This window comes from Oppia nitens, unplaced genomic scaffold (genome assembly GCF_028296485.1).
Source record: "Oppia nitens isolate AA-2021 unplaced genomic scaffold, nextdenovo-longstitch-racon4-pilon3 scaffold18_pilon_pilon_pilon, whole genome shotgun sequence".
Classification (NCBI taxonomy): Eukaryota; Metazoa; Arthropoda; class Arachnida; order Sarcoptiformes; family Oppiidae; genus Oppia; species Oppia nitens.
In genome coordinates, this window is record NW_026533197.1 from 1,100,817 (window position 1) to 1,118,826 (window position 18,010).

At 24.5% G+C, this 18,010-nt stretch overlaps 3 protein-coding genes across 3 annotated transcripts; 1 reads left to right on the forward strand and 2 right to left on the reverse strand.

Annotated features, from left to right (window-relative positions):
- Positions 1 to 2,682: 2,682 nt before the first annotated feature.
- Positions 2,683 to 6,432, reverse strand: LOC128965858 (transient receptor potential cation channel subfamily V member 1-like). Its single transcript, XM_054312636.1, has 15 exons — positions 6,395 to 6,432; positions 5,966 to 6,182; positions 5,704 to 5,875; positions 5,068 to 5,220; positions 4,842 to 4,996; positions 4,632 to 4,775; positions 4,477 to 4,561; positions 4,298 to 4,413; positions 4,106 to 4,225; positions 3,842 to 3,949; positions 3,626 to 3,777; positions 3,459 to 3,568; positions 3,270 to 3,379; positions 2,835 to 3,185; positions 2,683 to 2,754 (listed from the first exon to the last, which is right to left on the reverse strand). The coding sequence occupies exons 1-15, from the start codon at positions 6,430 to 6,432 to the stop codon at positions 2,683 to 2,685; spliced, it is 2,103 nt and encodes a 700-aa protein (XP_054168611.1).
- Positions 6,433 to 6,763: 331 nt separating this feature from the next.
- Positions 6,764 to 8,413, reverse strand: LOC128965859 (zinc finger protein 436-like). The gene has a single exon (XM_054312637.1). The coding sequence runs from the start codon at positions 8,297 to 8,299 to the stop codon at positions 6,764 to 6,766; it is 1,536 nt and encodes a 511-aa protein (XP_054168612.1). The 5' UTR covers positions 8,300 to 8,413.
- A 1,387-nt stretch (positions 8,414 to 9,800) lies between these two features.
- LOC128965860 (voltage-dependent calcium channel subunit alpha-2/delta-3-like) lies at positions 9,801 to 17,048 on the forward strand. Its single transcript, XM_054312638.1, has 12 exons — positions 9,801 to 10,367; positions 10,426 to 10,755; positions 11,990 to 12,071; positions 12,136 to 13,844; positions 13,914 to 14,010; positions 14,747 to 14,887; positions 15,040 to 15,206; positions 15,276 to 15,725; positions 16,039 to 16,168; positions 16,258 to 16,453; positions 16,523 to 16,581; positions 17,030 to 17,048. The coding sequence occupies exons 1-12, from the start codon at positions 10,028 to 10,030 to the stop codon at positions 17,046 to 17,048; spliced, it is 3,720 nt and encodes a 1,239-aa protein (XP_054168613.1). The 5' UTR covers positions 9,801 to 10,027.
- Positions 17,049 to 18,010: the final 962 nt, after the last annotated feature.

The window sequence follows — 18,010 nt, forward strand, 5'->3', positions numbered from 1 at the left end:
TAAATTCATGAGCTTTTAACATAAAATATATAATATATCAATCAAATAATATTATTATATAAAATAATGATATTCTATAATACATTTATATACAATTTTTAATATTTTAAATAGTAAATTTTATTTTTGTTGATCAAATCCCATAAACTAAATAGGTTAGTTTTAAAATAAGTGCCTAAAATATTATATTTATCATTTCATATTAATCACAAATTAATAATTTTTAAAATTTTTACACAAAATATATTAATCTAAATCGGATAATTGATTCATCTTTTAAAATAGTGTCTTAATTTAAAAATCACACATTGATATTTTAAATAATGCACAAATTTTTTACATATTTACATTTTACACAATAAATAATTTCTAAAATACTTATTTTAATAACATTTCAATAGTATTAATAAAATCATTTTTATTAGTTAATTAATATAATTTAGCTATCAATACAGTATTTTTATTATAATAGTAATTTTGTAGAAATATCTATTTATTAGAGATATTTCATCTCAAAATCAATATTTTATAAATTAAATATACAAAATACCGGTATATTTATAACTTATAGGATTAATTATAGTTCAGATAATTCAGGAATTCCCAAATATTTAGTTATTTTTATTTTGTCAAAAAATTTAACAGTAAAAATATTATGCAAACTATTATAAATTTAATAGTATTTAAAGTGTTTTTCCCCATTTTTTTATTTTCATTGTTTTTTTAATTTCCGAAAACAGAAAATAATTGCATAAAAATATATATTTGCTTAGTTTAAGCAATTTATACATAACTGAATAACTTAATTATGTTTACATCACTATTATATAGCAAATAAATAAAAATTTTCTATTGATTTAGACCATCATAACTCACTATTATCTGATCTATAGTTTATATTTTATAATTTCTAAACAAACAAATCATTTTGTGCTAAAAACTTTGAGTACTATTGAATACATTATTCACATTTATATTCAAATATATCAGTAAAACTCATTTTAATAAAATGTAATTTATTTAAATGTAAAATATTGTTTCCAAAGAAATATTAAATTTATTAATACAATAATATATTTGACCAAAATAAATAATAAGTATTAACTAAATTGACTTAAATTATACGATTTAACATATTTATATATTATTATATTAATATATTGTATAAAAAATGAAATGTTGTTATTTATTGTTAAATAATAATATTATTGAAAATATTTCTACATCTATTAAAATATAATTTATAATGTATTCATTTGTTACAAATGTTTAACTTTAACAAACTTTAAGATAATTTTTTCCATATTAATTAATTTTAACGATTTTAATCAGTTGTCTAAAAAATCACAAATATTTTTAACAAAATGTTCAATTAATTTTTAATTTTTACTAAAATTGTTATGTGATAATTTTAATTTAAGCGGAGAAATACATATGTTTAGACATTAAAAATGATTTTATGCAATATTTTGGTAAAAATGGAATATATAATTAATTATTAAACTAATGTTATATTTAATAAACATTTTAAAATTTTTATTAATCTATGCAATAATTATTTATATCAATAACAAAGTATTGTTTTAATACTTACATAATTGTTAAACTTATTCATAATATATCTATTAAAACTTATTTATAAAAATAATACTCATGATGTGATATCATTAAATTAATTTTTAAAAATCTTATTTACAGTATGAAAATGTTTTTTTTTTAATTTTAATATATAATAAAGTTTAAATTAATTTAACAATTTTTTAAATTAAATTAAAATGTGTAAATTATGTTTTTAAATTATTTAAATAAAATAAAACTATAGTATATTGTAGTAAATATTGTACATTAATATAATATCTATTGAAAAAATCATAAATTACTGTATATTAAATAATTATTGTCATTTAATATAACAAATTTTTTGAAGATTGAGATCAATTATACTAAAAAAACATAATTTATAATTTTTGTTTTATTATTTTATAATTAATATAAATAAGGGTAAAACAGAGTGTAAGGAGGGGGTAAATAATTTCACCTCCACATTTTACCTTCAATTTGTTTACCCAAACCTTTTTAGAAAATAAAATAAAATTCAAAATAAATTAACCCCCTCTTCAAAATTGGCTGCTGAAGTCCTGGTATAGATATACATAAAACCAATCTCTAATATAACATTATATATTAATTATTACAATTACTTGTTATACAATTTGTATTAATTTGATGTATATGTGACTTATTACTAATGAAATTTTTAAAAATTAATATTAACATCAATTGTGCATTTGTGTAAAAAACTGTTCTCAATAATCACTACTTATTATTATTCATTGCAATTAAATTATAAGTTATTCTTATAACAATATCCAACATACTTAAGTGTATACAGTATTATAAATATTAATTAAATAAAAATTTACTAAAAAACATTTAGATTATAAACTATATATACAATACAAACAAAAAATTATATTAATTATATACATGTTTTGTAAAAATTTAATTATTAACATTCAGATATAATTTTAAAATTTATTAATATTCATATATTCAATAAATCAATTTTATACGATATAAGTTTATATTCGATAATATATCTATATCTATATTATTAATCATAAATATATATTTATTATAAGTAAATGAATATTTTCACAAACAATAAGTGGTTATTTGATATCAATTGTTGATAACTTGCAAATCGTTGATATCTTTATTACAAAATAGTATTTTAACTTTTCTGTTTAATCTCTGGCAAATTAATAAATATTGAATATATAATGACAAATAAAATAATATAATATAAAATATATAATAATAATAATAAATACCTTCCAGTTATCAATGGCTTGTTTTCTCTTTTTTGCCTTAGAAATAGACATTTTTTTGATAACCATTAAAGCAGTTATCGGATCATCAGTTTGTGATTTAGCAGCAATTGTAAGAGTGTATTGACTCAAAAATAGTTTCGATTCATTAAAAGAAAGTGCTTTTTCTAATTCAAGCAAAATCTTTGCCCATTGCATAGTCCACTCCCTCTCAGATTCAGATATTACTAATGAATATGTGTTACCCATCATTGCTATTAACATATTTAGCAATAAAATTGGCATTAATATCATAAATAACACAAAAAACAATTGAGTCAACCATTGATAATATGAATTTCGCAATTCTTCATACTGTAAATCAATAAATTAATATATTATTAATTGAAAAAATAAAGTAATTATTAAATTAAATAAGAAATCTATCAAATTGTTAACCTCATGGGCACCTAAAGTCATACGAAACAGTTCCATCCAAGAGCTGTAATAAAAACTATGGTGTGATTGTCTCCACGTCTTTGTTGGAGATTTTAATAAAAAGTGAAATGCTTTAAAAAAAATATTAATTCAATTATTTGTTTATGAAATCAGTTTTGTTAATCAATATGTAATATAAATACTAAATACTTTGTGAAAATCCATAAAGAAATACTAAATAAATTATACTAAATTGACGCATGTCTTCAATTATCATAAACCTGACCATTGCTACAAAAGGACCGGTTATACGTACAGCACTAAAGTATTGATAATCATTTAATAATAGATTTAAATATAAATCATATATGACTTACGCGGCAAAAAACATTAGAAAAAACCAGGAAGAAGGCAATGCTATTATTAGTAAAACTTCTTCAATATATAAAATACCAAACAATCGACAAAACATACAACAAGTTATAAGAATATTTGATATCAAAAATATTATTTGAGGTAATGTTGAGTTCTATTAATTATAAACATTAAATCAATTATTTTACTTATATAATGAAAAAATTTGTAAATATTACCAAATTTTTTAAAATGTTTAGCTTTTTCTTATTAGAAAATTCTTTAATTTGAAAAAATACATATCGACCACAACTTAATATTGAAGATATTTCCGCAATTATTCTAAACTTTTTTTTTAAAAAATTATTAAAACAGTTTAAAATTTTAACAATAGATAAGTTCATATATTAATTTAAATAAAGTATTAAGTTATTAATAAAACTGAGTAACATATAAATAGTTAATAAGTAAAAGTTATTTTTGATTTAAATTAATAAACTCACAATTTTATTAACTTGTGGTTCACAGATAGACAACTCTTTGTTTGATTGTCTCAAATAAATAGCAACACTAAGAATGACTAAATGAAATAATGTCTGAAAAATCCTTTTCATAAATAGACGCTAAATAAGTTAAAATTATATTATTATATAAATAATTAATGGATTTATAAAAAAAAATCAAATGTCATTTACGTGTCCAAAAGTTTTCCACTTTTCTTCTAATAGTTTTTGAATGACCCCTCCCTGTAACATATCCAAGTGCTCACTATTATTACCTTCAAGTATAATATTAAGAGCAGATCGACTGTCTAATTGATATTTTTAAGATTATTTTATTTAAATAATTTAAATAATAATTATTTTTTATAAACCTGTTTCTTTATTTTCAATTTGCATTGAGTCGACAACATTCAATGGATATCCACAACAGGTGACTATATTGTATGTCCAAAATTCCTAAAATGTTATATTAACTGATATTATAATATAATTTATATTTATGTTATAATAATGGATGAGTACTTACCTGACAACTTAATTCAATTATTTCTCTAAAAATGATAGATTTTCCTAAAACACAGGCCAATGCTAATGGAGTTAAACCATAATTGTTGGTCATATCGTTATGAGCCGGTCTTTCTGAATGTCTTAATACAAATCCAAAGATATTCTTTAAATAACAAATATTTTATTTTAATTAATTGACACTTTTTGTTAGCAGTAGAAGATATGTTACTAATTTTTCTCGGGCAACAATCACATGTAAAACCATATTTCCAAACGTGTCCATTAAATTAGGATCAGCTCCATAGCTTATCAATGAATTGTATATTATTTTATTGTCAATACTTGCGGCCCATGAAAGAGGATATTCACCAAAATATAGTTCTTCTAAAAAATGATTGATTAAACACTTAATTTAATAAATACATTATATATATAAATGATAATATATTTGAAACCATTGAAAGCGGGTATTTTCTTAGAGTTGTTATACTGTTTGGGAACAAAAAAGTTGCCCAAAGCTCGTACATTCACATCACACCCACTTTCCAATAAAATATTAACTAATGATTCATTTCCATAGATTATTGCTAAATGAAGAGCTGATACACCTATTAATTTTACAATTAATCAAAATATTAATCAACTTTTGTATTATAAATTATACAATATTAATATTGTTATAATAGCATATACAGTATATTATATTATAGATAGTATAATAATTTATAATATAAAATCGGTTACAAATTAAATTAAATAAAAATAATTATATTTCCAGCTATGAATTTTTGTGACCAATTTATTGAATTTATTAATTTTAATTTATATGGTCACTGATATGTTAGTTAAATGAGATATAATATCATAAACTATATAATTAAAAATACCAATGTATTCAATTATACAGTATTTAATATAAATTAAATAATATGACATTTTTCAGTATTAGTCAAAACCCCATAATTGCAAATAATATTTTTTCTTTAATTTCATTACAAAGTTATAGTTGAAAAAAGAGTCATGAATTTTGCATATAATTTTAAATTTACAGTAAAATAATTATTAAATAATAATAATCATAAAATAATTACCAAAATAGTCGAGTTCTTCAAACACATCATTAACTAAATTAGGATATAAAAGAAGCATTTGTTTGGCAATAATAGTATGTATTTTTGTATTGTTTATAATAAGAATATGTATTAATGATTCTCCATATAATCCTCGTATATGTAATTTCCAACAAACTTTTCGCATATTTTGCTTCAATTTAGTTATAAATAAGAAACAATTAAAATTGTTTTCAGTAAATAATTAAAAATGTTTAATAATTAATGGTTTATTGAAACTGACCTGGTTTAATTTTGGATCAAAATTATCAGATAATTGACACAAAATATTAGATGACTTGGAAGTATCAAATTCTTTGCCCAAACCATTTTGATACATATTATTCCTAAATTCTTGACTATTAAAAACATCAATCAATGCCGACATCCCTTCCCTATTATATATATTAATGAGAAGACCTCCACTTTCGTAATTAACTAACGAATAGATATATAAATTTCTGAAAAAATAATTATCATTTTGTGACAGAATATTCATATTTAAAGCCATATTTGATAATTTTAATTCATTATATTAATGATATTATTGATTGCATAAGATTTTGACCGGAATTGTAGATATTTTTATTTATTTATATCATTTGATAAACAAATCTTTAAACGTATTTCTCTTTACAACATAATTGAAGTCCTGTTAACACAAATATAATACTTCTTGAGAAGACATTGACAAACACCTGTCGTTGCCATAGATTCACTAATAAAATAATTATTGATCTGTTTTAACATACAATTCATTCAACTAATTAATAAAAATATTATACTCTATTTACTGAAATTATCATATATTTTCTATTTACCGTAATATAGAAATACATTAAACATATTGTTTGATAATTATAGAATAACTTAAAATTTTTAATAATTTAATTTATTTTAATTTAAAACTTTTTTAATAAATGTTTTGACAATATATATATATATATACCATATGTAAAATAAATGGTATTAAATAAAAATATAATTGAGAGCATCAATCAATTTAGAAAGTATTATGACATTTGATAAAATGTATAATTTATTAGAAAAGAGCCATAAAAGCACTGAGACCTCCAATTTCTGATGAATTATTGTTTGAGTTGGCGTTAGGACTGCCTTTGCTCTGATCTGTTACAATACAATTAGATGAAGGAATAGATTGGATAACAACACGAGTCGGAGAGTTATTATTTTGTTTCTGGTGTTCAACTATAAGATCCACAACTGATTGATCCACTGATTCATAGGTTACGGTTGGTATTCCTGATTGTATGACAACTCTGGCGGGAGAAACAGTCAATTCACCGGAAGAATTGTATTCATATATAAGACTGGTTGTTGCGGCACATAATTCTTGTTCAGACAATTGTGATTGAGTTATCTGTATTTCTTGTGGCGAACCAACAATTACTTGTGATTGTGAGTCATCTTGAGATTGGAAAGTAATAATAGTGTCTTCTTGTGATTCGTCGACAGTGTCGTTGGCGTTAATGGTTTGTCGCCGCGATTTACGCGGTCTATAAGTGTTTTTTATCGGTTGGTCTCCGCTGTGATGTTTAATAATGTGTTCTTTAAGTTTATCTCTTCGAGTACTTCCATATTCGCATTGTTGACATTTAAAAGGTTTTTCATCCAAATGGATCCTTTCATGTCTTATTAAATGGCTTTTCTCGATGAAAGCTCTGCCACATGTTGAGCATATATGCGACCGAATGGAGAGATGGCTTCTGATATGTGCGGCTAACTGTGACCTCCGTGGAGATGAATACGTACAGTTGGGCTCTTCACAGTGAAACACATTCCCTGTGTGAATGCGTTTATGTGATAATAGATGTGATTGATATTTGGTGGTAAATCCACAACTATCACACAGAAAAGGTCGGTCCTCCTTATGAGTGGCCAAATGCTGGTCTAAAGTATTCTTCATAGCAAAAGCACGTCCACAGAGATCACAACTGAAAGGTTTCTCTCCGGTATGTATTCTCATGTGAACTATAAGATTACCTTTTGTTCGTGTCTTAAACGGACACAATTCACACTCAAACGGTCGTTCATCTGTATGTCTCATACGATGTGATAAAATGAATTGAATCCGATCACAGCTATACTCACAGTCTGAACACTTATAGGGCGGACCAGAAAAATGTGATTTCATGTGTTTATAATACTCGCGATTCCAATGGCAGACAAAAGAGCACAATTGACACGAATAGGTCGTGTCCTCCACTTTTACTCTCAACTTCTTTCTGTGCACTCCTTTCTTGCGATTTATTGATTTAGTCGTCTTTCTGGTCGATCGACGTCTCGGAGTGTTTTTAATGTCTTCGACTTCATTGTCATTGTTATCACTGATATTATCTTCATTGATATCCTCATTATCTTCATCAGCATTGGAGTCATTGTTGATGTCTAAGAGTCCGTTACGTGACTTAAACTCTTGGATAAGTTGAGTGCAGTTGAGTTGATCCTCTGCCTCCCAGGTCTGCGCCCAACGAACCAAATACTCTCTTTTATTATCCTTTGTTCGCGAATCGAGAATCTCTTCGACTTCTTTGGTGTCTTTGATTGACATCTTCATTGCATTTGATAATCAAATGATTTGTTTACAAAACGAGTCAATCGATCACTGATTCAAACCATTCATCAAATGTTTCTTTTGCTGAAACAGAGTCACAAAAGAGACATCAATGACGACAATAATGTCAGATGTAATACAAACACAACAAATGACGTTCTTTTCATAAAATTTAATATTATATGATATCTCAAGATTTGATGACCAAATCTCAAGATTTAATGACCAAATCTGAGGATTCAATGGTTGTATTCATTGATTATTAATATGTTTCCGCCGTTTATGACATGAAAATCACTTTTTAATAAATATTTTTGTCATTTATTTAATACATTTCTCACACTTTTTATATTAAACTACAGTTATATAACCAGTCGTTTGATTTATAATTTAATAATTATTTAACATTTCTGTCAAATTTAATCAAACTATTTAAATAAAAAATTTTATTAAAAATATATATAGGATTCAAATACAAACAACTAATTTTAAATTTTACATCAAATATTAAATGCACTTTTAAGTCCATTTAACCTAATGTTAAAACATGTAATTTTTATGAGCGATTTGTTTCGGGTAATTAATCTCTGATTAATCAGGATTTATGATTGATTAGGGAATCAAATCTATTGTTTCCAATTCAACATATGGGACATGGCTTAAGAGCCTCAAAACAAATGTAACATATATTAAAATTACCATGAACATTTTAAATTAACTGTTAACAATTGTTAAAAATTGACCAGTGTTAATTATTATTTATATATTCATAACATACTAGTATTAAATATTCCTAAATAAATAAGTTGTCTTAAAATTTATAATATTAATATAGATACAAGAGTAATTATAGATTAATTATAAGATAATTATAATTAAATTATAGATTTTATAATAATTATATTATATACATACAAAATATGTAAAATATGCATAAAAGATTGATATTATCATATCATATAATAATAATAATACTGTTTATGCAATTATAAATTATTTTAGCTAAGATTATATTAATACTACAATTTTTAGCCCATGTCTAACTGGTATTTAACAGCATATACTGTATTAGAATTTTAACATACGATTAATCAATAGCCCGATTATGTCTATACTATTCTAAAAATTAGTATTAAATTTCAAATAAAATTTTTAATTTTTACTTATAATGTTTATGTGTTTTGAAAAGGACTACTATTTGCAATTTTTAACGTATACCGTAAATACAGTAGTTTACTATACTTACTATATAACTATAGTTACTATAGCATAGTATGTACCATATAGTGTACTGACTGTAAATTTATAGCTACATTACTGTAGTACTGTAGTACAGTATAACTATATATATATTATTTTATACTACTGTATATACTATACTCTCTATATAGAAGCTTAATATTCTTGAATACACAGAATCCCTGTACAGTAGTGAGCAATGCTTTTGATTACATTTTCACTAATATATTACTATTGTATATAATAGTATAAATTGCATTAAAATTTATTAAATATTTTGATTATTTGTATTTAAAATAAGTAATGAGAATATGGATTATAAAATATATGCTGATTGTAGTATAAATTGATGAGTGAAGCTTATATAGTCATTTAGATTATCTATTATTAACACATTTGCGTTAACAGTGTTTTTCATGTGAGACTCGGTATTGACTTTTGGATCGATATATGAGAGGATTGACAAAAACGTTACTAAATTGAGAGCAAAAGATGGCTGCAATCAATATATGGCCACTAATTGCTTTAATTATAACATCGGCATTGGTTCCCGTCTTAAATCAATCGACATTCATAACCGTAGATCCATATGAAGTACGGAATCTTGCGCTCAGATTCGGCAAAGATATCTATGAGGGCAGCTCTGAGTCGACGTGTGTCCGAAAAATTACACAAAATTTCAAAGATATGAACGCAAAAGTCATTTGGTTTGACTCAAACAAAATGATGGAAGATATGAGAAACGATGTCATCAATACACTTAACTGGAAGAAACAGGCCGTCGATAGGATAGCCAATGAAAGCCAAAGATTGGCTGCTAATCACACTTATGGTTAGTTTTATATCAATTGATATTTCAATTATATACCAATTGTTTATTAATTAAATAGACAAAAATGTTTTGGTTGAGTATTTAAATATGAAGAGATTATATAATGAGAGAGAAGGAGAGCCACCGTCACATCATAATGAGGATCAGGACGTTGAGTGGAAAGCCGTCAAATTGAGTCTTCATCCAAACTTCGAGACCTCTAACGTCAATCTGGACTTAAGTGCCGTTCACGTGCCTATCAATGTCTATGAGAAGGCACCCGATATTTTAAATGATATCAAATGGTCCGATGCATTGACCCCTTACTTCAAGAACAACCTGGCCTTTGATCCCGGCCTTTCGTGGCAATTCTTCGGCTCGAGTAAAGGCTTCCTTAGATTATATCCAGGTTTGCCATTCATTTATTATCTTATAATATAACAATTGTCATAATTTGTCATAATTTGACATAATTTGACATAATTTGACATAATTATATCATAAATTTAATTTAATATATATTTAAATTAGTTGTATTTTTATAATTTTATTTTTAGATATATTTATAAAATTTATTATTTACCTTAAATTCATGTTTAAATTACTGCCAGTAAAAATTTACATTATAATTTTGTTGAGTTATTATAGCTTTCTATTTATTTATTTAGTCAAAATTTTGTTATTTAAATATCTTAATGTCTAAATAAAACAATATTTATCTTATTTTAATATTATTTTTAATAATTTCAAAAGTAATAAGCAATGTAGTAATAGTAATGTATGAATTTAGACTTTTTTGTTTGTCTCTAAAACTAATTAAATTCATTAGATTCAGAGTTAAATCAAATTCTCGCTATTTTATAATAATTATAAATAATTAATTTAATAATTTTCTAAAAAGTTATGTTATCACAGTTTAACCTTTGCATTAAATATGATAAATAAGATATAAAAATATCATTTGGAAACTACTATATAATACCGGTATTGATATACTACTGAATATGCGTTGAAACAATTTATATGCAATAAATATTTGATTCAATAGTTAGAATATTTTTAAAATACTGTTTCATTGATAAAACTTTTATTGAAATGTGTTTTTCTAAATTAAATAATTTTTATATAACATTAAATTGATTAGTTTTAAAATTAATTAATATATTATAATCATCTAATTAGATTAGTCAGATAAGTCAATTTAGAAAACTGAAATTTAATAACATTTATTTAAAAGTATTCATTTATTATAATTAAAAGTTAATACAGTAGTATTACAGTATGATTTACTATAGATTACTACTAAAATTATTAATTTAAAAGTAATTAATTAGTATTTCTCATTAATTACATAATTTATATAAACAACATTTTAACTTTAAAATAAAGTACCGTAAATATTAATGCTTTATTTTATTAAGATATTTCATTAATTAATATTATAAATACTATTTATGATAGAATAACACTTACTTTAACTGTTTTGAATTTATAAAATATATTATAAAATTTTATATAAGTTAATATCATATAAAAATATCATACAATAGAAATATATTATTTTTATATTTATTGTTAAAAATGTGTTAAATAAAAATCAAAGATAATTTTATATGAAAATACTGTTAAACATTTGCGTTCAGCCACTCAATGGAAAACAGATGTGGATTTTCTTGGTTGGGAAACACCTCCACCAGATCTATATGATTGTCGAATGAGACCTTGGTACTATTTTTAATATTATTAACCACTAAATTATTAAGACATTAATAATTGTATTGATAAACAGGTACATCCAAGGAGCCGCTTCACCTAAAGATATAGTCATTCTTCTCGATACCAGCGGATCAATGACTGGATTGCGAAATAAAATTGCAAAGAATGTCGTTTCAACCATTTTGGACACACTTACCGATGATGACTACGTGGCTATTCTTAAGTTTTCAGATAACGTCACATTTATAAACAACTGCTTTGATAACTTGGTTTTGGCTAATGAAAAGAATGTGAGACAACTTAAAGATGATGTCGACAAAGTCAGACCAACAGAAGTGGCAAACTTTACGTCTGCACTCATGAAGGCCTTTGATTTATTACAGGTCTTAAATCGTACGAAAATGGGCTGTCAGTGTAATCAAGCAATTATGTTGATAACTGACGGTGCTCCTCTAACATTTGAAGTAGTCTTTAAAACATATAATTGGCCAAATATACCGGTTCGGGTATTTACATATCTTATTGGACGTGAAGTAACCGATAGTCAAGAAGTCTATTGGATGGCTTGTCATAACAGAGGTTATTATACACATGTGGCTAATTTGGCCGAAGTTAGAGAACAGGTTCAACAATATATACCAGTTATGAGTCGTCCCATTGTATTATCGGGAGAAAGAATATTCTCGTGGACTCCAGTTTATGCACACGTGTCGGAAGTGCCTCTCAGTGATTGGGTTTGGGAAGAAAAAGAAAAACAAATAAAATATAAAATATTACAACAACAACAACAACAACAAAATAAACAAGAAATGGTTAGCGATAGTCAAACCAAAGAAGATTTTGAAGATTCAGATTTAAATAATAATAAAGATATAGAAGAAGGTAGCACTGAAACGGATGGTTTTCTACCCATTCCTACTATTATTGATAATGAGGACACTCCTATTAATACGGAATCTGAATTTCCAAAAAAATCTACAAAACCTAAAAGAAATTTACAATTAATGACAACATTATCAACTCCTGTATTTGATACTCGAAACTATACGAATATTACGCGAAAAATTCTCGTCAAAAATGTCTATCAAGACTCTGAACCGGAGACCATCAGAATCGCCAACTTATTAGGTGTGGCCGGAGTTGATGTTCCCATTAAAGAGATTGTCAAACTAACGCCAGCATTTAAGTTGGGCGTCAATGGCTATTCATTTATGATAACTAATAATGGCTATCTTTTATATCACCCGGATCTTCGTCCATTATATCAAGAAATGCTTAAACCTTATTACAGTTCTGTTGATATATCCGAAGTAGAGTTGGCTGACACTGATTCCCGTTCTCGAGAAATGGATGAAAATATAAATGAAATTAGAGGTAATATGATTAATAGGACAGTTGGGTGGAAAAAAGTTAAAGTTAAAATACATTTGGATTCAATGAAACGTGTTGTAACTCGTGTTAATCATTATATATACGGCAAAATCGATTTCACACCATTTAGTTTAGCTATAGTATTGCCAGAACCGTACGGTTCTTATAGAGTCGAGGGTCAGATTGAAGTGAAAGTCAGACGAGAAGAAAACTTTACGCATTATTTCCGCGAAAACAATTGGAAAGTCCATCCGGATTGGGTTTACTGCGAATCTCCGCATAAAATGTCTGCTATTTTACCCGAAAATGCTGAAGAAGCTATCACTCAATTTCTTAAAACTGTAGTAAATGGACATAACTTTAGATGGAAGACAAGTAGTACAAGACCTCAAGTTTATGAAACCATTTCATGTATTTATTGTCATAATCTTAATATTTGTTTATTTTTTAAATATATTATTACTTACGACTTATAAATAGGTGACAAATACTTAACACAAAGTTTAGTGTTTGATGCAAAAGCCACTGATATCGATACGTCTAAATGTGGAACCAACTCATACTCTACCAAAATTGAGTATGGTCATTTACTTTTAATTATATTATATATTATATTATAATATACAGTATTAAAATTGCGTTATATTATTAATATATTACTTTTATACAGTAATTTTATAGTATTATAGTTTTATAGTATTATAATATTATGCTCATTATATTTCACTAAAAATATTATATTTTTAGTAGAATTGTTAAATTATTAATTAATATATGATTATATATTATAATTGATGTCAGAAAAAATTTGCACAAACTAACTTAAATTTTAGTTATAATTTTAATCAATATTATTCAGTAAAAGTTAACAATTACGGTAAGTAATATACTGTATCTACTTGTAATGTTAATAAAGTTTATATCGATGATTTTATTAGATAACGTATAATAATATTTAAGTGATCAAATTTAAAAGTAAATTATCTTTATTTATAATATTATATAAAAATTTGATGCTTATGTTAGCCCACTGGCACTATTGTTGGCATTATATCCGAGGTAATGTTTGTTACAAATAGCACAAAGTTGAGGTCGAGCGGGTCTAACAGTTAGGCCCTTACAGTACATTGTAGTACTGTTATAACGGTGGTAGCAAACGGACTAACAGGTGTCCGGACACCCTGTGCTCCCTTACTGTGAACTATAATTTTATTTATCAAATTATATAGTATTGAATTATTTTGCAATTGTTGTAATTGTAATTTAATAAAAAGCATTTATTTTAATCGATATTTTGATAATTTACAAAACAGAGATCAAAAACTAAAAATGTTTGGAATAGTGACAACATTTGTGGCCACACGTAGTGGACTCACGCGCTTTGAAGACCATCGAAGTAAAGAAGAAAAGAAAAATAATACATTTGAACGACCATTCTTTGATCAGTTCACTCGGTATTGATTTTAAGTCAAGTTTTATGATTAAAGTTATTATATATATATATATATATATATATATATATATATATATATATATATATATATATATATATATATATATATATATATATATATCTTATAATTATTTTTTTCTTTTTAAAAATCAGAGCAACTGAAGAGTTATATTATAGACGTGCCGTAGATTTTCATGCTATCAATGACTCTGCGTTTGTATTTTCTGTACCCTTTGACTCTCATCAGATGAATAGGGATGAAGTATTGGTTACTGGAAGTCATGCTATATTTTTAGGGACCGGGAAGTCAAGTGCTCCGGGTAATTATTGTTGAAATTTTAAAAATACGATAAGATTTAATTTGATTTTTATTATAATTTATAAATTAGTTGCTGTCGTTGGACTTCAATTCAAACATTCAGTATTTGTCGAGCGATTCCTTAACATAACTAACAAATATTCTAAGTCTTTATGTTCTTCCGATGAGATCGACTGCTATTTATTAGATAACAACGCTTTCATTATATATAGTAAAGAATTTAGTCATACGGGGAAGTTCTTCGGCGAAATTGATAACAATATTCTGGAGAAATTGGTGGACAAAAGCATATACCGAAAAGTCCATATGTATGACTATCAGGCCATTTGTTTCAAAATTATTACACCTCCCAGTCCCGCATCAATACTATTGACTCCATTCAATCATTTGAAAAGTTTACTTCTCTGGACGTGGTCTCACATTTTAAGTCTTTATATTAACATTTGGTATAATTCATGGGTAATCAGCTCTCAAAGTGATTATGATTATGGATCGGATTCTGATGATTATAATGATAAAAGTAAGTTGTTTTTAAATATTTATATATTTTTTAGTTAATTATAAATTTTAAATAAATCTACTGTAATATTGAATACTATTTTATATTATATAATACGTTTTTTAAAAGTCCAATAATTGTTTTTTATATTAATGAATTATTAATTTTCTGATATAAAATTATTTTAATTAATAATAATAATAAAATATTTACTTTTTTAATGTAAAAATTATTATATAAACTTAGTTAAATGCAAACAACATTAGTTTAGACATATAATAATCTGATTGATAACTAATATTGAAATTGAAAATATATTGTTAATTTGATCTAGGTGATAATCAACCTGGTAATAAGAGCCTACCCTACCCTTGTGATAAAGAGTTTGACTTATATGAAATTGTAAGTCCATTGTCTGAAGAACCCATTCAAGGCGATGATAATTGTGGACAAAACTGTGGCCGGTATGTCATTATACTTATAATATTTAGTAATTACTATATTAACATTAATTAAATATAAAATTAACAAAATTTATTTGAATGTAAAATAGTCAATACACTGTACAATGGATTCCTTATACAAATATGATAATGGTTGTCATACATAAAACTTGTAACTGCGATCCCATATCAACCATCAAATTTGAACTCAAAGAAGTTGTATATAATGTTAGTTATAGTTGTCATCTATTGAAGACAGAGTTGCCTCGTAAAAGACCCGTCAGTTGTCATAACTATCACCCACAGGTCTCATACAAAACTAATTTTTATTTATTTAATTTAATTTTAAAATTTATTAATTAATTAATTATTTAGGAAAAAGAAATCAAGCAATGCGGCAAAGGATCACATTTATATCCATCGTTTATATTTATGTTAATAATGTTTTTATCAAAAATATTAGTTAATCATAAATTGTAGTTTAAAGTTTTTTTTAACTAAATTTTACTTTCATTTTTATAAGTGATTAACTTGAAAATTGCCTAAAATTTATATCTATTTTTCTGAAATTTTTTATTGAAAAATGTTATTAATTTTTTCTATTATCACATTTCATCTATAAATATTGTTTATAATTAAAGCTAAATGTTTTAAGTGACATTAATGGATATTATTAATATTAAGGCCTGAAATGTTGCTGTAAATTTAAAGCAATAAAAATATGAATTCAATTGTTATAATAATAATAGTAGAAAAGTTATCAACTGTTATGATGAAAAATCATATCATATAGAATACACAGTATATAAATTGTATTATATAATAATGTATAGTAGAAAAACTAAATTACATCAAATACTATACATTTATTACATATGACAGATATAGGAGTGATTTATAGGAATAAAATTCACTAAATGTTTATATCATTTGAATTATAAATTTAAAGATTATTAGAAAATGTTTTTGATTTGGATCCGAACAAAGGGTTTTGTTTGTATTATTTATAATTAAATTTTTCATATGAAATAAATGAAAATAAAAGTATTGTAAATATTATACAATGCTATGCATTGATATTTAACTAATTTTTGTAAATATAATGTAATATAATGTTTTATTGAATAAATTATGATTTTTCTCATTAATTCTGTTTAAACAGTGTATATGTTTAATTTTATGAGCAAATTTATTTAAATGGTTATAAATAAAAATTGATTATTATTTAATGTTATGGCTAATAGTGTGGGTAAGTGTGGGTATTGCTAAAATATCAAATTTCACAATTAATTTGAGACAATAAATTGTTTTAACACCTGATTTTCATTGATTGGTTGGTTTTGCAAATAAAATTATAAGGAAATAACTTGTTGTCTCAGTTATATAAGTATAGCTATAACTTAAATACTCGTCTATTATTATATTATTCTTTGAGTAACATATTAAGCCAAAACAATTTTGATACAATTAACTCTAAACATGTAAGTATTTGATTATTTTTTAATTAATTAAATTATATTAAACAAACTAAGCATAACTTTAAAAATTATTAAATATTTTAAGACTATTTTATACAGTATTATACAGTTTATCTTACACAACTTTTAAATACTGTATAAACTACAGTATACTGTAAACTAAAAATTTGGAAATAATTTTATAATTAATTTATAGGTATACAAGCAATCGTAGTGTTTATAAGTTAATAGTATGTATTGCTTTGGTTTTAATATCAAACATAACATTTGCTGATTTGTTATGTTATCAAAATAACTGCGATATCCATTCAAATGAGGAACAAATAACACAAAGAAATAAAGAAAAGTATTAATTACTTCTAATATATTTTAAGATAAATATATT